General features: G+C 42.6%; 1 protein-coding gene and 1 pseudogene across 1 annotated transcript; both read right to left on the bottom strand.

The window, feature by feature from the left end:
• Positions 1-10747: 10747 nt before the first annotated feature.
• LOC119801113 lies at positions 10748-11730 on the bottom strand (annotated as a pseudogene).
• A 2318-nt stretch (positions 11731-14048) lies between these two features.
• Ap4b1 (adaptor related protein complex 4 subunit beta 1) lies at positions 14049-26821 on the bottom strand. Its single transcript, XM_038311799.1, has 10 exons — positions 26356-26821; positions 24357-24581; positions 23618-23748; positions 23131-23278; positions 21796-22292; positions 20165-20248; positions 19500-19603; positions 16577-16784; positions 16034-16315; positions 14049-15613 (listed from the first exon to the last, which is right to left on the bottom strand). The coding sequence occupies exons 1-10, from the start codon at positions 26466-26468 to the stop codon at positions 15186-15188; spliced, it is 2220 nt and encodes a 739-aa protein (XP_038167727.1). The 5' UTR covers positions 26469-26821; the 3' UTR covers positions 14049-15185.
• Between the last annotated feature and the right edge of the window lie 113 nt (positions 26822-26934).

Genomic DNA, 26934 nt, shown 5'->3' with positions numbered 1-26934 from the left:
GGTAGCTCCTCTGCTGTCTCTCTTCCTCTCAGCAGCTCGGCCTGTAGGTGACAGAAATCAAAAATCAGCAAAGTTCAGTTTCAGCACTCAGGAGGCAGAAGCTAGGGAGCCTCTGTGAGTTCAAGGCCAGCCTGGTCTACATATTTTTCAGGGCTAAATAGTGAGAGTCTGACTTAAAATGAGAGATAGAGAGATAGAGAGAGATAGAGAGATAGAGAGATAGAGAGATAGATAGAGAGATAGATAGAGAGAGAGATAGATAGATAGATAGAAGATAGAGAGAGAGATAGCTAGCTAGCTAGCTAGCTAGATAGATAGATAGATAGAAGATAGAGAGAGATAGAGAGATAGAGAGAGATAGAGAGAGATAGACAGATAGAAAGAGAGATAGAGAGATAGACAGAAAGAAAGAAAAGACAATTTGGGAGAGACCATTTGACTTAGGGTTTCTCTTGCTGTGAAGAGACACCATGATCACAGCAACTCTTATGCAGGAAAACATTTAATTGGGGCTGAACTTAGGTTCGTCCATTATCGTCATATGTCGGCCGGCATGCAGCAGACATGGTACTGGAGGAGCTGAGAGTTCTACATCTGCAGGCAACAAGAAGGAAACCGTGACACTGAGCATAGGAGACCTCAAAGCCCACCCCAACAGTGACATACTTCCTCCAACAAGGCCACAGCTCCTAATAGTGTCATTCCCTAGGGGGGGCCAAATTTTCTTTCAAACCCCCACACTCCATTTATTGAGCCTTCATGCTTTTCTAACTCCAGGGAGCAGCAGAGAAGGCAGCTCCCAGCTGACTTGAATAGCGAGCTGGAAAGTCTGGTTCCATTACCAGGTGGTGTGTGCGGCAGGGATGCCTGCACCGGTCATGATGCAGCTCTTCGTGCAAATGAAGGGTTACCACCTACAACAGCCCGTGTCTTTCTGCTGGGCCAGAGCAAAGGTGAGGGAATGGAGGTGGGGGTTGCGATGGAGATCTTTCCTTCCCTCTGATCTAAACGAGACAGCTGAAGAGTAACCAGCATAGTGTCAAGTTCACCAACACTTATCTTATTATTGACTGATCTTTTTTATAGATAGAGCTGATGTAGCCCAAGATGACCTTAAAATCACAGTAGAGGCTAACCTTGAATTCCTGACCCTCCTATGCATCTCTTGAGTCCTAGGATTGCACAACCACGCCTGGCTCTCCAGGGGTTGCTCTACTGCATAGAGCGTTTTTTCTTAGTTGGTGTTGTCCAGAACAGTCACGACTGGAGCACGTGTTCAGCTGTGGTGGGAATGGACCTTGGTCACTGAGTATCAAAAAGTCCCCAAAACAACCAGGCTGCCATGTGGGCAGTCCAGCCAGGTACCAGCCGAGGAGCTGCTCAGGTAACAGTTCTCTGACCAGGGCACGAGGGAAGGGCCTGACAGACAGCCAACTCTCCGCTGTCCAGCCATTCCCAGAAACATTAAAAGGGTGTTTATAATAAAGATGCAACAAAAGCTCAGAACAAACAATTCTAACAGCCTTTAATACGATTTGGTAGCATTTAATAACGCTTGGCAATATGTAACTCTTGGCCCAGCAGCCTAGATTGAGGCTGTCCCCTCATCTGTCCAATCACCGTAGGTCAAATCCAATTTCTTCCTGTGACAGCCATTTTGCAAATGACCCCCAGTGGGTGTCCTAGTAGTCACATCTTTGGATTCCTTCTGCAATAAATGTTTGCATTTCTACAAATGGCATACATCAAAGATGGAATAAATTCGAGGACTTTTTGAAAAGAGTCTTTGGGAGGCAGATTTAGATTCAGATGCAGTCGTGAGAGTGGGAACATGATAGGATTTGTGCCTTTTTGTTGATTTCTGATAAGGCCCCAGTTATCCAGACTGGCCTAGAACTTCCCCTGGGTGCAGGGATTGCAGGTGTGTAGCACCCTACCTGGCTGGGAGTCTGTACCTTTAGAAGAGGTAGGTGAGGAGCTTGTACGTTAAGTGAAAAGGTCACAATTAAGACCCAGTTATTAATTATTTTAAATGTTATTTTTCTTTATTTCTATGTGTGAGTATATGCCATGCCGGCCCACTGCACACAGAGGCCAGAAGAGGGCATTTGATCCCCTGAAGCAGGAGTTACAGGTGGATATTAAGTCTTTGCACTTGGGCCCTGAAAGTCAAACCCAGGCCCTCCAAAAGAGCAGCAAGTACTGTTACCTGCTGAGCCATCTTTCTAGTTCCAAGGTCAGTTTTTACATGACCCCAAAGCCAGCCTAGTTAATCTTAGTACCCAGTATGCATAATTCTTCATGTGAGGAAATAGAGGCTCAGAGACATCAAGGGAATTTTCAGAGATCACACAGAAACTTCTAGACTAATATAAAGCTGGAACACAGGTCTTCATCTCCCCAGTTCTGTATTTTTTTACATCGTTGTGCCTAAGTCCTACTCAATTACTTTATCAGCAAACAAGGACCTCAAACAAAAAGATGCAAAACATTGATTGTCTTCTCAGGTCAGGGTAATATATACACTTCTGGTTTCACTAGGACTTTTTTTTTCAATCATAAGTGATAGTAGCTAACACTGAGCAATTTTTTTTTTGTCCCCAAAACTGTTTTAAGTCTGCCCCCTCCCCCAGGCTGACCTGTGTGCTGGAATTACAGGCATGACCCACAACACTGACTCTGAGTATCCTATTTGAGTAACACGTTTTGAACCCAGCAAAAGATGTTATGGGTGCTGTTACCATCAGCATCATTGTGCTCATTCAATAGACTGGCTGTGGAGGTCCTAGGCCTTTGTGTGGTTATTGTTGTTGTTGTTGTTATTGTTTTAATGAGGGCTAGCAAATATTAGATCTGGAATTCAGCTCCTGAATTCCACCTATACCATATACCTATACCTATACCACCTGAGATTTAGCCACTATTGAGTGATCAAATTCTCTCCTGAAGTGTGGTTTTTAATATGGACTATATAAAGAAACCTTATCTTCTTTTCTCTTTTGAGACGGTGTAGTGATAGGAGCGGCCCGGATCCCGGCTAGCTTACCCCCGAAATAATCACAGAAACTGTATTCGTTTAAACACTGCCTGGCCCATTAGCTCTAGCCTCTTACTGGCAAACTCTCACATTTTGAAGACAGGGTGACCTCTAATTCACTTTACAGCCAAGGGTTTTCTTGAACATTTTATGTTCCACCTTTTGAGGTCTGGGATTACAAGCATGTGCTACCATGCCTGGCTTTACATAGTGCTAAAGATAGTACCCTGAGCTGCCTGCAGGCTAGGCAAGCAATCTACAAACTGAAACACCTCTTTAGCTCTGAACCAAAATTTCTGAAGCCTTTACACACTCTGTGGATAGCTAGGCATAATGACTCGAGCTTATAATCAACTCAGGAGACTGATGCAGGAGGACTGCATGAGTTCATGACCAGTTTGAATGACACGAGACATTATCTAAAGAAAGGGGGTAGGTGGGTGGAGATATATATGGCTCTTGCCTAGCATGCCCTAAATTTAATTTCAATTCCAAGCCCCACTGCTAAAAGTTAATGTCAAGCAATACGGAGAGAGTTAGTAACTATTGCAGTATAAAAGAAGCTAATGAGCTATGACAACTAAATTAGATCCTGACTAGGGAAATATGTAAGCACAGATAAGAGATGGGATGGGATGTGTCCTGTGGATGGGACTGTAATAATACTAAAGGCCCTGAGTCTGCTAACTGTGCTGGAACTGTACATGGATATGTCTTCATTCTTAGGAAGACTGTCCACACCAGCGGAGAGTGTATCTCCAGCATAGCTCGAGTAGTTCAGAAAAAATAGACAAACACAGGACTATGTATGGCACTTGTGTAAATACTATAGGGAAAAAGAGATCATAAGACATAAGGCAGACCAAAATGCTTCATGTGGACTAAAGGTTTCTTGGAATTTCTTGTACTTCTTCATAAGTCTGAAATTATATCAACACTACAAATGATAACGGGGAGGGTGGCAGTGGGATGGTTCTGTGGCCACTTCACAGCAAGCCTGCCTGTTAGTGTTCAGACATCTGTACTGCCCTTGGGGCTCGGACAGGAGATGTCCTCGGCTGCAGCCACTAGAGCACCTCCTGTGCACATTCAGGTATTACGTTTCCTTTTAAAGGTGGGCCCTGCCAACCCCCACCCCTGAGTCTAAATATATACTTTGCTTTTGTTTTGTTTTGTTTTTTAGATTTATTTATTTATACAGTATTCTGCCTGTAGGGCAGAAGAGGGCACCAGATCTCATTACAGATGGTTGTGAGCCACCACATGGTTGCTGGGAATTGAAATCAGGACCTCTGGAAGAGCAGTCAGTGCTATTAACAGCTGAGCCATCTCTCCAGCCCAATATATACGTTGTAATAAATATGTTACTTTGGAAAAGAGATTCTGTTTTTGTTTCCACAGAAGATGAGAACCTGTGGATTCCTTCCAAGTTAATGTTGTTTGATGGAACAAGACTCCCTGAAAGACCTCCATGAACCCTAAAAATACTTTGCCCAACAAAAAAATCAGGAAGCAGTTTGGAGAAAACAATGCCCAAATTCCCAAAATGATTATTTATAAATGTTTGTTTTCATTTAAAGGGGATATGAGGCCGGGCGGTGGTGGCGCACGCCTTTAATCCCAGCACTCGGGAGGCAGAGGCAGGCGGATCTCTGGTGAGTTCGAGGCCAGCCTGGTCTACAAGAGCTAGTTCCAGGACAGGCTCTAAAAAAAAAGCTGCAGAGAAACCCTGTCTCAAAAAACCAAAAAAATAAAAAAAAATAAAAAAAAAATAAAGGAGATATAATAAAGAAATAAATACTTTGCACTGGTATGGATCTTGGTTTATTGATTTAAATTTAAGGTCAATTTTGTTATATGTATATTTCTACTCTTGTTTAAGGTATAAAAAATATAATGTATAATTAAAAGGTATAGATTAATAGATAGTCATTTATAACAGTCAAACTTGTAATCATGTTAGTTAGGTTTTCTATATTTACAGAGATATATTTCAAATAGACAGGTACTCTTCAAACCTTTCAAAGACCTACAGAATATGGCATTTAAAATTTAAAAATTAAAATTTAAAATTTAGAATTTAGACTTTTCTCAACAGTGAAACATGTCTGCTGGCAGCACCAAACACTTCCGAGAGGTCGATGGGCATTGAAGAAACTTGCTATGAAATTTGCCTTCAATGTGAAAGGGCTAATCATTTGGGCAAGAAACTGATCTTTCCTGTACTGCTTTGATGGTATGCTGTATAAACTGGACATGTAGGATCCACAGAAAAATCACTGCTGAACTTTTCTAAAGAAGGTGAGACAGTCCTTCAGGGCTCCTGCTTCATAAAAGAGTCTGACAAACATTCTGAAGGACACAGAAGAAAGTGACTGACAAACTGCCAATATAGGCAAAACAGTCTTTCAAGTTTCCTGCTTCATGGAAAAGTCTGGCAGATACTATGGGCCTGTAGGCTCAATATTGATGCCCCAACATTACAGAAGAACTTTGGGTGACTGTCCAGGCAGTGAGTTGTACCTGTCAATTTTAATTCTAGTGTTTTAGAAGTTGCTTACAATGCACTTCCTGTTTACTTAGGCAATATTATATCCTTCTGGGGCCTTTGATGGAGTTGAAAACAGATAGTTATAATTACAATTTTCCTTAGTTATGATAAAAGATAAATTAGGTATATAAGTTGTAACTGTAATTCTTGCTTGATACCTATTTTGTTATATGTAATTTTACTATGTTAAAGTTAAAACCTTCCTTTTATTTAGACAGAAGAATGAAGATGGTGTGGGATTCCCCTCTGTATGCTGTGAATGTTTTATTACAATTAGTTAATAAAGAAGCTGCCTTGGCCAATGGCTTAGCAGAGTAAAGCCAGGCAGGAAATCTGAACAGAGATATATAGAAAGAGTAGGAGGAGTCAAGGAGATGCCATGTAGTCAAAGGAGAAAGATGCCAGAACAGAACCTTACCAAGTAAGCCACAGCCTCGTGGTGATATATAGATTAATAGAAATGGGGTGATTTAAGATGTAAGAGATAGTAAGAAATACACGTGAGTCATTGGCCAAACAGTGTTGTAATTAATACAGTTTTGTGTGATTATTTGGGTCTGGGTGGCCAGGAATGAAAGAACAGTCTCTGCTTACATCAAACAGACTCATATCTATCATCCTGCACAAAATTCAAGTCCAAATGGATCAAAGATCAGATACACTTAATAGAAGATAAGTGAGGAAAAGCCTTGAACACTTTGGCACAGGAAACAACTTCCTAAACAGAGCACCAATAGTGCAGGCACCAGGACAAAACAGCAGCCTACACCAACTCCACATCTGACAGAGGGCTAATACCCAAAATGTGTAAAGAACTCAAGAAACTAGATATCAACATACCAAATGATCCAATTTAAAAATGAGATACAGATCTAAATAGAGAATTATCAACAAAGGAATCTCAAATGGCCAAGAAGCACTTAAAGAAATGTTCAATGTCCTTAGTCATCAGGGAAATGCAAATCAAAATGACTCTGAAAGACCATCGTAAACCTATCAGATTGGCTAAAATTAAAAACCACAAGTGACAGCTCATGCTGGCAAAGATGTGGAGTAAGGGGAACACTCCTCCATTGCTGGTGGGAGTGCAAACTAGTACAGCCACTATGGATATCAACGTGGTAGTTCCTCAGGAAACTGGGAATCAATCTACATCAAGACCCAACTATACCACTCTTGGGCATATACTCAAAGGATGTTCCATCATACCACAAGGACACTTTTTAGCCTTGTTTATTGCAGTTTTATTCATAATACCCAGAAACTGGAAACAACCTAGATGTCTCACAATGGAAGAGTGGATAAAGAAAATGTGGTACATTTACACAATGGAGTATTACTCAGCTGTTAAAAAGAATTACATCATGAAATTTTCAGGCAAATAGACAGAACTAGAAAAGATCATCCTGAGTGAGGTAACCCAGACCTCATGAAAAAACAAACATGGTATACATACACTCCAAAGAGGAGATGAGTTGTAAAGGAAAAGACAATCATACCATAATCCACAGACCCAGAAAGGCTAAATAACAAGGAAGGCTCAAGTGGATATCCCTGGGAAAGGCAAATAGAATAGATTTTGCAGGTGGACTGGGGCTGGGTAGGGAAGATAACAGGAGGAAATCAGACAGAAGGGTGGGGAGAGACAGAGGGAAAGAGTACTGGGAGAAACTACTGGAATAGGGGGGTATTTGGAGGGTGATGTAGAAACAGGGCAGTGGAAACTCCCTGGAATCTATGAGAGTGACTCTAGGAATGGCCATCTTCTATAACCAGGCAAGGCTACTAGCAGTGCAACTGTGACATCAACCCAGCCATAAAACCTTCGACCTACAATCTGTTCTCCCTGCAGGACATGCGAGGGCAATGGTGATACGGAACTTGTGTTGGGGACCTACCAATGATGACTGGTCCAACCTGAGACCCATGCCGTGAGAGGGAGCCCAAGCACCTGACACTGCCTGGATGGCCAGGAACCAGAGGGAAGACATACCAGAGAACCAGGATAGACCTAGACATAACTGGCAAAAAAAAAAAAAAGTCAACAAAATGATTCCTAAAAATATCCTAAAGGTATTCCACTATACTCACCGGTTGGTGCCTAGCCCAACTGGCATCACGGTGGTGCCATCCAGCAACCAATGGGAGCAGTTGCAGAGACATGACATGTAGCTGTCACCTCAGCACTGGAGAGGCAGAGACAAAGGGGATTCCTGTGGCTGGCTGGCAGCAAGCTCTAGGTTCTGTGAAAGACTGTTTTAAAAGGTAAGGTGGAAGACATCTAATATTAACCTCTGGCCTCAACAGGTATACACAAACATATGTACCGACAAACACATATACACACACTAACAATAAAATAATAAAAGTCTGTCTTACCTTAAACACAAGTTTTTCTCATAATAGTAAACCACCATTTCACTACTGATATGCTTATGGGCAAATGTTATCTTTTGGAATGTAGTCTCAACTTTTGTATTATTTTGCATAATTAACATACTGATAATAAATAAGGTTATATAAACAGAGTATAGGCCCCCAGGAATATTGTGGAATAAATTTTCACACCTTATTTACTTCTTTGGACTTTCAATGCAGTTCCTTCCTAAACAATCTCTTCCCTGCAGCCCACCTCCCTTCAGTCCTAACATCATGTTCCTATTTTCTACTGGGAAATGATAAGGCCATAATACTTTACAGTCATGTTGTTGTTGTTGTTGTTGGGTTTTTGCCACCATCTAACCACAACAGCAGACATCAGTCCCCTTAAAGTCTTGTCTCGTTATAGGATCCTGGCCCAAAGCCTGTGTTCTTTCATCAGCAACACGAAGTGTATATGGGTGAATCTCCCAGATGTAAGTTCTCTTAGTATGGAAACCTCTAAAAAAATAAGTCATGTTCCCTTTCTCCCCCAAACACCCAGTAGCTAAGAAAAAAAAATAATCAAAACCCACATCCAGATAGATGTTACTAGTTCATAGCGATAAACTATGGTCCGTTAAGATATAAATGACTGCCTTGGCAATGTTTTTCTTAAGTTCTCATTACGTGGTTACATAATGCTTACCTATCAACTGAGGCTGAGACTGGGCCATTGTTCTTAGAAGACAGGATGAGGTGCCCTTGGGATTTTAAAAGAAAAGCAAGCATCCATTTATATTACATCATCAAGCCACTTGTTCACAGAAGTTAAACAGAGCTCCTAAGGTGAAAAATACTAGGAATTAGTAAGTTCGTGGTACACAGCATGGTCATGTTGTTTACAAATTAGCAAAGCCAAGCAACTGGAAAAATCAGTACCCTGAGACCATCTGGAAAGTACACTTTCCAGGGGCTGATAAGACAGCTTAACAGGTAAAAGCACTTGCTGAGCAAGCCTGAAGACTTGAGTTGTATCCTCAGAACTCAGTGCAAGAACAGCACCTCCTCTCAAACGCTGTCTTCTCATCTCCACCGGCATCCTTTGAGATGCACATACACACCCCTCCCACTCCCTGCCACCACTCCCCACTAAGAATAATTAAACTTTTTAAAAATTTAAAGTACACTCCCAGGTCAGGTGTAGTAATGCATACCTATAACAGCCAGGACCTGTGACTCTGAGACAAAGAACTAAATAAAGTACATCTTCCAAAAGCAATTTCTCAGAGTGGGGCAGATGGCTCAGAGGTCAAGAGCACTTGTTCTTGCAGAGTACCTGGGTCTGAGTCCTAGTACCCACATGGTGGTTCAAAATCATCCCAGCACTCTAAAAGCACAGGCAGGCAGGAGATTTTGGGTTAAAGGTCAGTCTGGTTTACATAGCAACATAGTAACCCAGTCTAAAAGAAACAAAAACAAATAGGAAAAAATAAAAGAAAAAAGAAATTCTGGTCTAAATGGAATTCCATTACTTTCTGTATAGTTAATAGACTATAATAAAACATATTTCAGACATCAACCTCAGATTAGTCTAGGGGCCAATAAGATGGCCCAATGAGTAAAGCTGCCTGATGCTAGACCCGATGTCCTGAGTTCAATTTCTGTTACCCACACAGCAGAATGAGAAATTAAGTTGTACTGACTTATAAACATACACCCTGGCACTCACATCCCCACACATACATGCACAAAATAAACATTTTAAGAATACCATTGTTGGAGCTGGAGAGATGGCTCAGAGGTTAAGAGCATTGTCTGCTCTTCCAAAGGCCCTGAGTTCAATTCCCAGCAACCACATGGTGGCTCACAACCATCTGTAATGGGGTCTGGTACCCTCTTCTGGCCTGCAGGCATACAGACAGAATATTGTATACATAATAAATAAATAAATAATAAAAAAAGAATACCATTGTTAATTCCTTACAGCTATTCATTCAAATATTCACTAAGAAATATTATGGTGAATGTATTGTAGACATAAGGGTAACAAGACCTTCACTGCCCTTAGAATTATTCAGCTGGGAAGACTCCTTGATAAGCAGCTCCCAAATCATAGGCTCTTCCCTATTAAATAAGTCAATACTACCTACCATTCACTCTATGAAGAACCTAGTTAGAGAAATCATGAGTGAAAAATTATCTGTTAAGATAATTTAACCAGGCATGATGGCATGAGTCTTTAATTCCAGCACTTAGGAGGCAGAGGCAGGAGAGTCTCTGATGAGTTTCAGGCCAGAATAGTCTACTTAACAAGTTCCAGACCAGCCAGGGCTTTACATTAAGACCCTGTCTTAAAAACACAAAAATAACGCCGACCATGCAATTTTCATATCCAGACAGAAATTCTTGAGCTAAGCGAGTTGGTGAAATGCTACCATGAGCCCTCAGAGATGTGCCTTGAACTCAGTTTGTTATGCTCTCTGCTTCCATAAGGAAAATGTCATATGAAACTCTTTACTAACTTCCTGTGAGGATCCCGGACCTATCACTTCATGTCACCCACGGAAATACATGCACGTTTCTCTCACAAATTAAAATCTGATGGCAGAGCTGGAGAGATGGCCGAGTGGTCAAATAGGATTACTACAAAATTTGAAGATACCCAGAACCCACAAGGTAAATTGTCCTCTGACCTCCACACACATGTACCATGGCACATCTACACACACACACACACACACACACACACACACACAATGTAGTAAGAAAAAAATATGACAAAGAAATGCTTCCCTTCATTCTGACTGCCAAATCATTTTTTTACAAGTTCATCTTTTTATTAGGCATATTAACAAAATATTTAATGAAAAACACCAAAGCCCATGCCGTCATCAGAAGCCTTGGAGTCTTCTTTTCTTCCACTTTCTTCTCCTCAGCTGGGGCAGCAGTGAAGGCAGGACCGCCTGCTGGTGCGGCTTCAGCCCCTACCTTGCAGATGAGACTCCCAGTGTTGACATTGGCTAGGCCCTTTATAAACAAGCCAGGCCAGAAAGGATCAGCATTGATGCCAGCTGCACTAATGAGGGTATTGATCTTATCCTCCGTGACCACCACCTTGCCATTGTGGAGGATGAGGGCAGAGTAGATACAGGCAAGCTCAGAGGTGGAGGCCATGGTGGGGATGGCTGGCACAGTGCTAGTCGCTGGATGAAGTGAGGGCCTCACCCCAGTGTGGCCTCAGGTTCCTTGGAGGGACCGAGCACCTCGGCAGCAGTTGAGGAGAAAGCGCAAATTGTTCTTAAAGCCAAATCTGAGGCTAATGTCTCAGTTCTATCCTCTGTAAACATCTATTTCCCCACTCCAACACACTGGGATTAACTGATATTTCATTCTCTCCTTTCCGGACAGCTGAGTCTTAACACAGATTGCTGTTATTCTGATGCATCTACAGCGTTAGTGATATCACTGTATAAAATACAGTCAAGCATAAATAAAATAAAAACTGAGCATAAACAATAAGAAACAATGGCAATAGAGCTGCTAGAAGTATGAATGTCAACTTAAAACATTTTTAAGTTATTTATTTGGGGGGAGAGGCACATACACACATGACATAGTGTATGAATGAAGGTCAGACAACAACCTTTGGGAGCCAGTGGGTCCTGGGGATTGATCTCAGGTCATCAAGCTTGGTGACAGGTAGTTTACACACTAAGTCATCATACCAGACCATTTATTTATTTATTTATTTATTTATTTATTTATTTATTTATTTATTTACTTTTGTGGCTTGAGAGACAGCTGTGGGTGCTGGGAACCAAACCCTCATATTTTTGGTTATGAGCCTAGCCTTTAACGGCTGAGTCATCTCTCCAGCCCCCATTAAAATTTTTTTTAATTTTTTTTTTTTTCTCATGGTTTATTTTTTTTATATTTAAAAATTTCCATCTCCTTCCCTCCTCCTCCCCCCTCCCTCCCCTCCTTCTCCCCTTTCTCTCCCCTCCTTCTCCCCCTTCCCTCCCCTCCCCTCCACCCATACCTCCCCTCCCTCCCTCTCAAGGCCAAGGAGCCATCAGGGTTCCCCACTCTATGCTAAGACCAAGGTCCTCCCAACTCCCCCCAGGTCCAGGAAGGTGATCGACCAAGCTGAGAAGGCTCCCACAGAGCCCGTCCATGAAGAACAATCAGAGCCCAGAGCCATTGTCCTTTGCTTCTCAGTCAGCCCCCGCTGTTGGCCACACTCAGAGAGACGGGTTTGGTCGCATGATCCATCAGTCCCATTCCAACTGGAGTTGGTGATCTCCCATTAGTTCTGTCCCACCGTCTCCATGAGTGAACGCACCCCTCTCGTTCCTGACTTTCTCCCTCATGTTCTCGCTCCTTCTGCTCCTCATCGGGACCTTGGGAGCTCAGTCCAGTGCTCCAATGTGGGGCTCAGTCACCTTCCCCATCTGTCGCCAGCTGGAGGTTCCCTCACGGTCCTGACTTTCTTTCTCATGTTCTCTCTCCTTCTGCTCCTCATCAGGACCTTGGGAGCTCAGTCCGGTGCTCCAAGGTGGGGCTCTGTCATTTTCTTCATCTATCGTCAGGTGAAGGTTCTTCTTATTATCTTCTCAAGGATCCCAAACTTATAGGCTCGATGTCCTTTAATCATGGCTAGAAACCGAATATGAGTGAGTACATCCCATGTTCATCTTTATGGGTCTGGGTTACCTCACTCAGAATAGTGTTTTCTATTTCCATCCATTTGCCTGCAAAATTCAAGATGTCATTGTTTTTTACCGCTGAGTAGTATTCTAGCATGTATATATTCCACAGTTTCTTCATCCATTCTTCCACTGAAGGGCATCTAGGCTGTCTCCAGGATCTGGCTATTACAAATAATGCTGCTATGAACATAGATGAGCATATGCTTTTGTTGTATGATTGGGCATCTCTTGGGTAGATTCCCAATAGTGGAATTGCTGGGTCCTGGGGTAGGTTGATCCCGAATTTCCTGAGAAACCGCCACACTGCTTTCCAAAGTGGTTGCACAAGTTTGCATTCCCACCAGCAATGGATGAGTGTGCCCCTTACCCCACAACCTCTCCAGCAAAGGTTATTATTGGTGTTTTGGATTTTAGCCAATCTGACAGGTGTAAGGTGATATCTCAAAGTTGTTTTGATTTGCATTTCCCTGATAGCTAGGGAGGTTGAGCATGACCTTAAGTGTCTTTTGGCCATTCGAACTTCTTCTGTTGAGAATTCTCTGTTCAGTTCATCGCCCCATTTTTTAATTGGGTTAATTGGCATTTTACCGTCTAGTCTCTTGAGTTCCTTATATATTTTAGAGATCAGACCTTTGTCAGTTGCAGGGTTGGTGAAGATCTTTTCCCAGTCAGTAGGCTGCCTTTGTGTCTTAGTGACAATGTCCTTTGCTTTACAGAAGCTGCTCAACTTCAGGAGGTCCCATTTATTCAATGTTGCCCTTAAAGTCTGTGCAGCTGGGGTTATGCATAGGAAACGGTTCCCTGTGCCCATTTGTTGTAGAGTACTTCCCACTTTCTCCTCTATCAATCTCAATGTGTTCAAATTAATATTGAGGTCTTTAATCCATTTGGACTTGAGTTTTGTGCATGGTGATAGATATGGATCTACTTTCATTCTTCTACAGGTTGACATCCAGTTATGCCAGCACCATTTGTTGAAGATGCCCTCTTTTTTCCATTGTGTACTTTTGGCTCCTTTATCAAAAATCAGGTGTTCATAGGTTTGTGGTTTAAGATCCGGGTCTTCTATACGATTCCATTGGTCAACTTCTCTGTTCTTATGCCAATACCAAGCCGTTTTCAATACTGTAGCTCTGTAATAGAGTTTGAAGTCAGGGATGGTAATGCCTCCAGAAGTACCTTTATTGTATAAGATTTTTTTGGCTATCCTGGGTTTCTTGTTTTTCCATATAAAGTTGATTATTGTCCTCTCAATCTCTGTGAAGAATTTTAATGGGACCTTGATTGGGATTGCATTGAATCTATAGATTGCTTTTGGTAGAATTGCCATTTTTACTATGTTGATCCTCCCAATCCACGAGCAGGGGAGATCCTTCCATTTTCCTTTCCATTTTAAAAATTTATTTGTTGAGTGGGAAATGGATTTGGCGTGTAAAATGAGAAGATAGTTTTTTGAAAAATTAAAATTAAAAATTATTTATTGAATGTAGTGGAGCATACTTTGTCCCACAGCTTATGTGTGGGTAGATGTTAGAGAATAAATATGTGTCACCCCTTCAACAATGTGGGCCAAGGGTATCAACTCAGGTTTGCAAGCTTGGTAGCAAGCACCTCACCTGCTGAGCCATCTCACAAGGACTCCCCTTTTTTTGCTGACAGTGTCTGGTGTATCCCAAACTGGCCTCAAGCACCCTACTGAAGCTGACACTGACCTTGAACTTCTAATCCTCCTGCTTCCAGCTCCTGAGCACTGGGATTCCAGGCATGCACCACCATACTCCACTTTATATGGTACTATAGCTCGAACTTGGGGTCTGTGCATGCTAATCGAGTACTCTACCACCTGAGCTTTCTCCTCTGTTCCTGACTGGCAGCTGTGACTGCTTGAGTACAGAGCCCTAATTAAGGCAGAGAGTGTCACAAAAAAGGCCCATAATTAAGAAAGACACACTGCGTGTTGAGACGTGAGAGCAAGGAACTGCTCTAGGCAAAAAATAGATGTTAAGGCCCGGGATAAAAGAGCACTCAGAGATTACAATAAACCAGTGTTTTGTTTTCTTCTTTGGTAAACCACTGTGTCAGAAGAGAGGTTGTTTCACGACACTGAAGAGGTACTTATGACCACATTAAGGACTTCTGGATCCTAACCTAAAAAGCAGCCTAGAAATAAATACAAGAACAGTTTACTAAAGGAAAAAAGAGACCCTCAAAAATGGTGACAGCTACCAATTTCCACAGACACCAGGTATATTTAATAATTATAATCTCTAAAACGATCAGAGAAACAACCCCATCCTATCCTTACCCCTTACCAATACTACTGTGTAACACTCTCCTTTAAAAATGGGACCAATCCCTGACAGGCTGGAAGGGAACAAGGGAAGAGACTTCGGGTAAAAATAAGAGCCGGGGTTCCCAGACTGCCCACTGTCTTCTGCATCTGATGCTGGACTCACAGCAGCTCTGTAAGAAAGTGAAGGAACTCTGAAAGTGCTCATCTCACCCCAAGGCAGGCAGCGAGACAGTGTTAAGATTTTATGTCTCCGACGGTTCCAATCACAGTTTCTAACACAGACACGAACCCACGCAGTGCTTCAGTCCTCACCACGCTCTGCTTCACAGAGGTCTGCACTTCTGAGTTCTCAGGCTTCAGCAGCAGCTCAGTTAAGAAGAGACAGCCGGTGTCATCCTGAGCGCTGAGGTAGGCTTTCCAGGGCTTTGCTCCAGCCCTGCTCATGGCGATGGTCTGAATGTTCACTACTCTTAGAGCCATTTGGAGAGTGTCAGGCTGGACTTCTCCCTGCCAAGGAAACACCTGTTGATGAGCAACTTTGAGGCTAAGCCATGTTTTCTCAAAATACTCAGCAGTAAGCTGGAGATTGGGGACCAGCACGAGAGCTTCAGGATCAGGAGATTCTTGTATTCCTTCTTTGTTCTCTTCAGAAATCAAGTGACCTAAAACAGTTAGAAGACTTTTATAAGAGATGTTCTCAGCAACATTTTTATCTTATACCCAATTCCAAAATACCCAATGTGTTGCCAAGCACGGTGGTACCTACTTGTACTCCCTGTACTTGGGGTGGGGGTGAAAGCAGGAGGACCAAGGCTGAAAGGGAAGCCTTGGGTACACACCCAGTTCAAGGCCATTGTAGCTCATAAACATCAAAAGCAAAACACATACTCGGTGAGTGTTGTCTTCAGATAAATGGTTAAATACCCACTGATGTTAAATAGCCAATGACGAAATCTCCTCATGCCCACAAAGGATTCAAATTCAGACAAGAGTCTAAAATTTAGCTACAGTATTTTACTTCCACCACAAGGGGTGGTGGAAAGCTTTACCAGGACAAGATAGAAGGTAAACACTATTCTTACCTGGTGTGGCCAAGGATGCATTGGGAGGCAGCTCAAGGCGATGAGGCTCTCCCTTCTGGCATTTAGAGATAGCTGCCCAGTGGGCTTTGCCATACACTGGCACCAGTGTGTTGAAATCTGAAGCCCAGCTATTCACAGGTCGTTCTGGCTGATCCTCCAAAAGTCCCAGAGAAGGGTCAGACTTCGGACTACACAGGATCTGCTTAACTTTATCAATGCCAACTAACAGGAGGCGATAATAGAAGAGACCTCGGTCTCGTACAGCCATGTCCTTTTCTTCCTCTGAGAGAAAACAATGGATTGAGTTAAACAAATAAATAGACACCCTATTCTCCTCCAACCTTTGTGCCAACCATAAGAGGAGAAAAGCAAGAAACTTTAGAAAGTATCATTTCCTTTCCAAGTTCCAGACATGATTTACCAGCAATGAAGGCTGTGAGGACTTTTAGCTGAGTCTCAGCAGGTGCTGTGCTCTGGGAAACCTACCTATGCAGTAATGGAACAGCCGTCCCAGCACGTCCTGGCACTCCGCAGGAAACCTACCTATGCAGTAATGGAGCAGCCGTCCCAGCATGTCCTGGCACTCCGCAGGGCGCAGGAGGAAAAGGCGCATTAGTGCAGTCAGTAGTTCCATCTTCACAGCAGGAAATGTCTCCGACTTCACATTTTCTACAAAGTCCTCCAACACATAAGGAGCATTGGGGATTTTTTCCCCATGGACCCCAAGTAACCAAATAAGTGCCTGTTTCCCCTAGGATTGGGAAAATAATAGATGTTTAAAATGTGGCTGCCCAAACAAGGAAACAGAAGGCAGTCATGGGTTTAGCTTTTCCCCTAGTGCCAAGAGATAAACTATACCCTTTCATTGGTATCAACGTGCACTGTACATCTTGCTCCACTACTTCTTGAAAATGAACAAGAATGAAATTCTACTGCAATGGGATTGGGGTTAGGGATGCTGTGCAGTTGACAAAATGCCGACACAGCAGGCTTAAGACCCTGAGTTTGATGCCCAGCATCAAAAAACTGGGTGTGAGGTTTAAAAAAAAAAAAAAGCCAGGCAGGAGTGGCACATGCCTTTAATCCCAGCATTTAGGAGGCAGAGGCAGGTAGATCTGAGTTTGAGGCTAGCCTGGTCTACAGAGCCATTTCCAGGATAGCCAGGGCTACACAGAGAAACCCTGTCAGGTGTGAGGATCACACCTATAACTCCTCACTCAGCTGATGGAGGCAGGGAGATTAGAGTCCAAGGTCAAAGTCAGCTACACAGTGAGTTTGACGACAGCCTGGGCTATATGTGAGATGAGAGAGAGAGAGAGAGAGAGAGAGAGAGAGAGAGAGAGAGAGAGAGAGAGGAAAAAACACTATAATGTATAAATGGAAACTCAAAACTTTTGTAAGCTATGCTGACTAAGCAATAAATAAAGGTTTCTTGGTTTGGGGCCTTTTGCCTAATTTAAGGTTTAATTGTAGTGATACTTTGTAATCTAACAAATAAAGCTTGTCTGAAGATCAGAGTGTAGAGCTAAACCACTAGTCAGCCACACAGGCCAGGCAATGGTGACACACACCTTTAATCCCAGCACTTGGGAGACAGAGGCAGACGGATCTCTGTGAGTCAAGGCAACTCTGGGCTACATGAGATTGAATCTGTCTAAAAGAGAAACAGAACTCACACAAAGGTGATCTCAGTACTTGGGATCATACACCTTTAATCCCAGCACTAGGGAGGTGGAGACAGGAGTGATATGGCTGAGCAGAGAGAAGAATAGAAGGCAGGAAAAGACAGGAGCTCAAATACAGTCTGAGGATTAAGTCTGAGAATTCATAGAGATAGGTGCAGTCTGAGGATGCAGTCTAAGGTTTCATAGAGAGCAGAAGTCTGAAGATTTGTACAGACAGGATCACCCTTTGGTCTGAGCACTGGTAGAGGAAAGAATTCTAGTGGCTGGCCATTCTGCTTCTCTGTTCCTTCAGGTTTAACCCAATACCTGACTCCAGGTTTTTATTATTAAGAACAATTAGAATTCATGCTACATTTAATGTTTCTTTTGTTGTTGTTTTTTGTTTATTTGTTTGTTTTTTACTATGTAGCTCTGGCTGTTGTGGATTCAGTATACAGACCAGACTGGTCTCAAACTCAGAGATCCACTAGCCTCTGTTCCCAAGTGCTGGAACCAAAGGTGTGTACTGAGGTTTCATGTTTCAATAAAAACTACTCAAAGAATTTCTTGAAATCTTTTTATGAAAGTAGTTACTAACTTAGAAGATACATCAGAATCATCTGTGATGTTTCTTAAAAGCCCATCTTTCTAGATCTCCCCACCCCTAGATATTTAACTCAGCAAACTTTGTGGGGAGGAAGGAAATAAATTTCTGTAAAAATCTCAAACAAAAAGTACCACACAGGCCAGACATGGTGGAGCACATCTTTAATGCCAGCACTCAGGAGGCAGGCAAGTCTAGTCTACACACCAAGTACCATACCAGCCAGGGCTATGTAAGTGTTAACAAACAAACAAACAAAAAAACTACCACCACCACCAACAACAAAAAATTCCATAGTCTAAATCTCTGACTCATAATTATTCAAGAGGACAATGGTATCAAAGAATTTGTAATTAAAACTACAGATAAGCTTCCTTTTTATAACTTTTGTGTTATATATGTCCCAAAGATAACCTGAGATATAAGCAAGCTTGAGGTCCTACTTGGACACAGGATGATAAAAAGAATAATTGGCTTCCATTTTAGGGCTAGAGACTTTCTCAGTGGTAAAAGTGTATACCTAGTGTGAGTCTGATACCCAGCACCACAAGACCAAACAGATACAGACTCCATTTTGTAGCATGAATAATAAAAATCCAGAGACAGAAACTGGGGTTCAACCTGAAAACCAGAAAAGGAAGGCAGCCCGCCACGAGAAAAGGAAGGCAGCCCGCCACGAGAAAAGGAAGGCAGCCCGCCACAAGAAAAGTGCTACTTCTAGCACGGCTGGGCGACTGCAGACTGAGCAGACTAAACCTCTCTCTGTCCATGTTATACTCCCTAGTGCTGGGATTATAGGTGCGTGTGACTCCCTAGTGCTGGGATTATAGGTGCGTGTGACTCCCTAGTGCTGGGATTATAGGTGCGTGTGACTCCCTAGTGCTGGGATTATAGGTGCGTGTGACTCCCTAGTGCTGGGATTAAAGCTGTGAGCCACCACCACCCGGGTTTGTTTCTGCACTGATCTTGTGTAGCCCAGGGCGGCCTTGAATTCAGAGATCCCTCTGACTCTGTCTCCCAAATCCTGGGACTAAGGGTGTGTGTCACCATCACCTGACCTCTGGTGGCTTTAGCTTTGCCTCTACTCTTCAGGCAAGATTTATTTATCAAATACAAATACTACACCACTACGCCATTTCAGAAGACAGGTCCTATAACCCCTTCTGTGATTACAAGTGAAAAGAGAATTACATTCTACCTCAGTATCTTGAATGTTCTCCTCACAGCCGGGCAGGGCCTGACATACAGCTTCAGTGCACTGAGGGCACAGCCACACCAGGTCTCGGAAAGTCTGTACCACCACTACAGCAGAGGGGACACAAGAGCCAGGTTAGAGTCCGTGCAGGAAAAAGTCCTAAGTAGATGCGTGTGTTTAGATTAGGTTTCTCACTGAACTTCGGGAAAACAGGGTTTGGAGGGGTAGTTATTAATTCATTGAGAAACAGAAGAGACACATGAATTTTACACAAAGATAAATTTGACATGAAGATGAGGTGCCTAAATTGCAAACTTTAAGGACACATGTGACTGGCACTTATATAAGTCCGAGAATAAGGCCTTCCTTGCCTCACTCCAGCCCAGCATTGGAAGCTGGATGAAGAGAAAAGAGGGTACAGCTAAGAGAGCTCTTCCTAGTGCCTTCATTATCCACAGAGCAGCCTTGTCGCTCCGGCAGCCAGAAGAGGCTACCCTGCTAATCTTCTCTGATGGTAACAGATAATGACGCAAAGACATGGTTAAGTCAATATAATTGAAATTCAGTTAATAAGAAAAGACTTTTTAAACAACTACTGTTAGCTAGCTACTTGGTTAAAAAAAAAAAAAAAAAAGGAAAGAAAACAATTCTAGGAAGTCAGGCATTACCTGTAGTGATGTGCTCTTGTCGGAGCACCAACAACTCTGTTAGAATCTGTACACACTGGTCTGTGTAAGTCTTGGCAATGCTACCTACAGAGGATGGAAAGGTGAAATTCTAGCACGTTATTCTAAAGCCATTTCCCATTAGTCAGAGGTGAACACAAGTTGCACACCTGTAATCCCAGCAGTTCAGAGGCTGCAGCAGGAGGACCACAAATTAGATGCTAGTCTGGACTACACAGCAAGACTGTTTTAAAAATGAAAAAAAAAGAAAAAAGACAGTTAATCTCTGTCAACTTGACTGGATTTATATCCATCATGGAAGCACACTTATAGGCATGTCTCTAAGAGTGCTCCACAAAGGTTTATCTGAAAAGAGGGGACCCATCCTGAATGTGGAAGGCACCATCATGTGGGTTGGGATCTCAGAATGAATTAACAGGAAGAAGTAAACTTTTTCTTCCCTACTTCCTGAGTGAAAATACAGTAAGACCAGCTGCCTCACACTCCTGTCATGTTGGACTGTATCCCCTCAGACTATAAGCCAACATCTCCTCAACTAGCTTCATATCAGGTATTAGGGTCACAGAAACAAGAAAAATAACTAATATAATAACCAAAGACATCTTTAAAAGAAAATAAAATCACTAATCACAATGAAGTAAGTCTGCTGTGCTGGGAACTATGGTTAAAATAAATTCAGTTGTTTTCAAATGAGCAAAAGAAACCATATGGAAAAGACAAAAGTCCCCAAGCACAAGGCTGAAAGCACAAATAATGAAGGATGGGAAGCAGTTTCTGGTCTGTTTGTTTGACACAGGGTCTTGCTGTATCACGTAGGGTGGTCTTGAACTTGTGACTCTCCTGCTTCGGTCTTGAGTGCTGGAATCACAGGCACATACCACATTTGACTGAGGCACCCTTCTGGATGCAACACACCTGAATAGGAATACTACTGCTGGAGATACGTGAGATCAATCTTTTAGTTTAAGGATTTTAGTGTCTTTTTGCCTCTAGAAACTTTATTTCAAACATAGGGCTCCTCATCCTCATCTAGTTTTAGCCCTCTCAACTCTAGTTTGTCAGCTGTTTTCATTCTTTTAGTCTTTCAAGCCTTTTAGATTCCAGACTGAGCAGTCAGAACATCTCTAAAATTAAGGGATTACTCTGTTGGTCTACACTTAGCACTATATACTAAATAATATAGCCCATTACAGCAGAGGACTTTTAGTCAAAAGAGTTGTGTTCCATTCAGTTTGAAAAATATAAGATCTTTTGGCCACTTAGTAACCTTTCTGTACCTAATTTTCTTTGTCTTTAAAATACCCACTATTCTTGACTGCCTTACAAGACCATAAGATGATTGATATATAAACATTTTGGATATACGATAACATAAAGACAGTATAAATTTTAAGTATTGTTGTTTGACTTACATATACTGTTTACCTTGAGAAACATCTGCCTTTATTTAAAGCAAAACAACTCTTTTCCCTTGCATGTAATCACTGACCCAAAATACATGATACTTTGTCTCTGAAACAAGATTCATTTACTACTGTCCTCCATGGTGTTCCTGACTACAGTCTTTAGCTGGCTGACATGGGTCCCAAGAAAGAAAAGCACAGGTACTTTACCTATGGCAAAGATGGCGGCCTGAGCAAAGTCGGCAGACACATCAGTGCAGTATCCTCGAAGCTCTTCTAGCACCTGCTGCACGTTCTCGTCGTTCACCAGCTCACACAGCACCTCCACCTTCTGAAGCTTGATGTAGTGGGGCTCCGAGTAAGAGCAGAAGAACTTTTTGTAGTGACCGCTAAAGTGACCTGGCAAACTATGCAAGACTTGGCGGACATGACAGAGAGCAGCGAAGCAGAGCTCACGACTCTCTGAAGAACAGGCAGCTAGCAGGGGCCCCTTGACTCGTACAAGCACATCAGTTTGTACATGGGGGAAATCTTTTGCCATGGTCAGAAAGAGCTTGGTGGCTCCCATCACCACACCTGTGCTGCTGCTCTTGAGATAGCTGTCCAACAAATTGAGAATATCAAACAGTTCCTCCTCGCTGCGGGGTTGGTAGCGGAGCAGAAAGTTCAATACTTCAGCCTGGCCCCATTGATCCAGTTTTGGCATTCTGTCCAAAATGAAAACAAAAGCACTATTTAAATAACAAATGGAATATTCTACATATAACTGCCATAAACCAAGTAGAGATTCATCATAACAAAAGGGGGAGAGAATTCTTAAAACAGATTATGCCATGATCAAATTCTTTTTACATTCTAAAACATAATCTTTACAGTCCACAACACAGACAAATTTGCTATACTTTTCCCAAGGTCTATTTGTTTTTGTGTATGAGTATTTTGTCTACATTTAAAGTGTACTGTATGCGACCCTCTAGGAGGTCAGAAGAGGGTGTTGGATCCCCTAAAACTGGATTCATAGGCAGTTGTGAGTAAAAATGTGGAAGGTGGGAATTGAACCTGGGTCCTCTGGAAGAACAGTCAGTGCTCTTAGCTACTTAGCCATCTCTACAAGAGCCCAGATTTTCTAATTTTAAGATAAATGACTTAGTTTCGAGGACATCATAGGTACTAAAGAAGGAATTTATCTCCATAGCTTGTTTCTCCCGTCTTTACATATCAAGACAAATACATCAGAAATTCTCCCAGTGAAATATGAGGAAATTAATAATTGCAATAAACTTGAAGTTACTTTTGGGCTGGCAAATGGCTCAGTGGGTAAAAGCATTTGCTGTGTAAGCCTAATGATTTGAATTCTATTAGAACCCACATAAAAGTGGAAGAAGAGAATCAACGCCTGAGTTGACTGACCTTCGTGCTTTTGCTGTAGCACACGTATAACCAAACCCACATCACCACCCCCATCATACACAATAATAAGACAACTTAATTCATCAACAAGATCGTACCATGATTCATATTTCATAATAAAAAGAGCATCCAAACCTATTTAAGAGATGGTGGGCAATGGGCTTATTAATGACAACACCTCCTTCCTGTTTTAAAATTTCCTCTAGAGACCTCAGACAGTTCACAACCACAATTGGATCCTGGTCACGCAGGAGGCTGTATAACTCATTGACTAGAGCACCATCTAAAACAAAGACCAAAGATTACAAACAGAGAAAAACTTGAGTCACAGGGACAGTAATGGCTCTGGGCAGACAAAGCCACATCTCTGCTAAAACCAAAACCAAAACCAAAAGCAACAACAAATAACATCATTTTGGGTATCAGATAGGACATACAAATTGAAAAATTTCTTTCAAAGACTGAAAAGGAGCTGGAATAAAAACAAGCATCTGATTTAGAGAGACATGCACAGTCATGAGACACACTATCGTCTTCTACCAAGCAATATTAATTTTTTTCTTCCAAAATTATACACACCATAGAGGCACAAATAAATATGGAACATGGCAGATGACCTTACCCACTTCAGAGTCTCCATGAAGATTATGCATCTTCGCACAGCCAAGGACTGCCACTCTCCTGACATAGGAAGCCTTATCCCGCAGACCATTAAGAATAGGCTGTTGAATATATTCCTGCACACCAGGCATCCTGAAACGCATTCTAGAGTCAGGCAGATCTTGAAATACCAGCTTTGACATATTTAAGTATGATTTAATAATTCATATTTGAACGTATATCTGTCAGATCACAAGAAATTGGAGAAAGCCTCTATCAAATTTAAAAAGCTATAATTTGATTTTTTGTTTGGAATACTACTTCGGAGGCAGCACAAATTGTTACAGTAATAGCTTATTAAACATCTTTGTTTGTTTGTTTGTTTTTTGTTTTTCGAGACAGGTTTTCTTTGTAGCTTTAGAGCCTGTCCTGGAACTAGCTCTTATAGACCAGGCTGGCCTCAAGCTAATCTGTCTGCCTCTGCCTCCCGAGTACTAGGATTAAAGGCGTGCACCACCCCCACCTGGCCTTATTAAACATCTTTAACTGAAACTCAGAACTATTTTACCAAGAAAACCACCTTTAAATAAAACCATGAGACACAGTTTAGAAGGTCAAAGTAATGGCTGAAAATCTGAGTTTGAGGAAGAACAGTACTTTCCTTAGTATTAGGGAGTATTAGGGACAGTAATGAGCTGTCCTCATTAAAAATCTACTAATCCATCAGCCACTGAGGGCCAGGCAGGGATAAAAGTGCTCACCTGAGGCTACACATGCTCCGTAGAGCCAGTCCTCGCACCATTGGGTTGGGGTCGGAGCAGTCTTTGCATAGTGTATTGATAGCCAAGAGCGCCAGGTCTGGTTTCAAAGGTGCGTATGTGCCCATATATAGATAAACCAATTTTTTCTGAACAATATCTACAGTGGCACTGGCCTTCACCATTTCCATGAAAACACCAGACATGTCCAAGCCCTGAGTCATGTGCCTGTAAAACATAGAACAGAAAGAAGTAAAACACACAATCCCCAATCTGTAAGAGGAATTTTATTTATATATGTTCTGGTTATCTAACGAAATTATGATCTTTCAATGAGCTATAATTGTGTCTACCTTGTCTATTACAACACACAAAACTTCCTATTAAGGGCCTGCACCTGTTGCCTTATGTGTTCAACACCTGCAAGGAAATGACACAGAGATGGTACATTCAACTTTATCATTCCAGAGATATGATAAGGGGACAACATCTTTCGAAGGTATAGGCTGGAGAGGGAGCACAATGGGTAACTGGCATTTGGTTGCTCTTGCAAAAAAGCTGAGTTTAGTTCCCAGCACCAACATGGTAGCTTATAACCATCCATAACTACAGTTCCAGGGGATGTGAAGCCTTGTGACACACAGGCACCAGGCATACACGTTGTACACTTACTTACAAGGCAGGAAAATTGCTCACACACATAAAAGTAAAAATGGAAAGCTGGGCATGGTGATGCACAACTGTAATCTGAGCACTTGTTAGGCAGAGGCAGGTGGACCTCTGCGAGTCTGAGGCCAGCCCGGTCTACATAGTGAGTTCCCAGAACAGCCAAGGCTGTCTCAAAGCAAAATAAAACCAAACAGAGCGGGTGGCAGGTGTAGCCTCAGATGTTTAGAAATTCAAGATCAACTAAGAAGCCAGCCAAGAATATCACTGATTTGAAAACTCCGGTGTGAGTACTTGAATGGATGCACAGAACACAGACCAAGAAGAGCCACATCCACATGCTACTATGGAAGTCAGAAAACACTTCTCACAGAATGCTCTGGCTAAACAATCGGTTTGCTAGGCAAATGGGATACAGCTAATAATACATGCTATAAAGTGGGGACAGGAACTGAACTTTTGTTTTGTTCCTTGGGTGACATGATACAAAATTTGGACTTCATACCACTGGTGGTTTCTAAATGGAACCATACTACTACATAGGCTCAGCTGAGAAGTTTCTTAAAAATACAGTCCCTGGATTCTATCTCATCCTAACGAAATCAGAGTCACTTCCTGGGTCACACTTCTTTAAAAAGCACCCCGAGGGACTTTTGTGTCCTACTAACATTTCTGAGCTATAGCTACAGATTAATTATGTGTTCAAATGTATACAGCAGAAAAGTCCTAAATGAAGGGAGGGAGACAAGGCCACTTACTAAGTTACCACATAGGCTGGGCTTATGACAGCCTCAGCCAACACTACAGTCTCGATAACAAAGAGGGGATTTTTTACAATTTTTCAAACCATCTGACACCAGTGTCGACAAAGTTGACTATCATGTTTAGTAGGATGCCTGGTGACATTCATAACACAAATACAGGCAGAATAGCTGGTCTGACGAGGAGAAGAATGCTGGTATTAATTTGGTCATATCTTTGAAGAACTATCCAGGTGGGAATGCCAAGCAAGCAGAGGGATAAACAGGACAGGTCTACATCTTAAATAATAATAATAATAATAATAATAATAATAATAATAATAATAAACTGTACTAGGTTAAGTCATGGCACCAGGGGCATAACTGCTGAAGTCTGTGACGTGAAGGATATCTCTCAGCTGGGTAGGGAGACTGAAGTGACTGACAATCCAGAAATGCAGTCTCAAGGCCAAAAGAGACAACTGCCGTGTTTGCAGGTTCATTTACTTTCTCAGAGTGGGTGCCGGAAGAGGATTAAAAGTAGGGCAGGGTGGGAAAGGTGGGGGTGGGAATAAGAATTCTAAGGTCGGTGATACCTAATAACTCGCTGGATGACATTCCGGTAGCGCAGCCTATCAGCCTGAATATGAGGGTTACACAGAGCCTTCTTCAGTTCCTTCACCACCTCCTCGGAGCCAAGGTATGGCATCTTCGCCAACAGTCACGGAACCGTTTCCACAGACCCGTGGCGAATCCGTGGACTCCTTCTAGTCCCGATGTGGGAGCCTGAGTAGAGGAAATGTGGACAGGGAAAACCCTAAAGGCGAGGTGTCACTTGGCAGTGCCTTCCCCAGGGCGGAACACAAATGTCACCCCTCGGGCCTCTGGCGAGCCCCGGCCCTTCAGGCGCCGACCGGAGCCCCGCAGGCTGTTGGCTCTGCCCTCGGATGTCCTCAACTATCTCTAGGCCCGGTTAGGCATTCGCTACCAAACCAGCGAATGGCAGATCTATCGCACCCCTGCCCTCCAGTCCCAGCCGCCGAGGCCATCACTCAGCGCCCCAGCCAGCTTCCTGCGGAAATCCCGCCCCCTCGCCCTGCAACGCGCCGAGCGCCGAGCGCAGGCGGGACCGACCTGAGGACGCCCTGCCCCCACGCACACACCTCTCGGCGCCG

This window comes from Arvicola amphibius, chromosome 14 (genome assembly GCF_903992535.2).
Source record: "Arvicola amphibius chromosome 14, mArvAmp1.2, whole genome shotgun sequence".
Classification (NCBI taxonomy): domain Eukaryota; kingdom Metazoa; phylum Chordata; class Mammalia; order Rodentia; family Cricetidae; genus Arvicola; species Arvicola amphibius.
This window is presented reverse-complemented; position numbering and strand designations above follow the sequence as displayed.

What these genes read in the sequence shown, in the direction of transcription:
- Ap4b1 (XM_038311799.1), bottom strand. Translation starts at nt 26,468, where the DNA reads ATGCCATACCTTGGCTCCGAGGAGGTGGTGAAGGAACTGAAGAAGGCT. An exon ending in GTCATCCAGCGAGTTATTAG is followed by an intron (nt 24,582 to 26,355) that starts GTATCACCGACC and finishes TATGTTTTACAG; the next exon opens with GCACATGACTCAGGGCTTGG. An exon ending in AGAACATTCAAGATACTGAG is followed by an intron (nt 16,785 to 19,499) that starts GTAGAATGTAAT and finishes TCCCAATCCTAG; the next exon opens with GGGAAACAGGCACTTATTTG.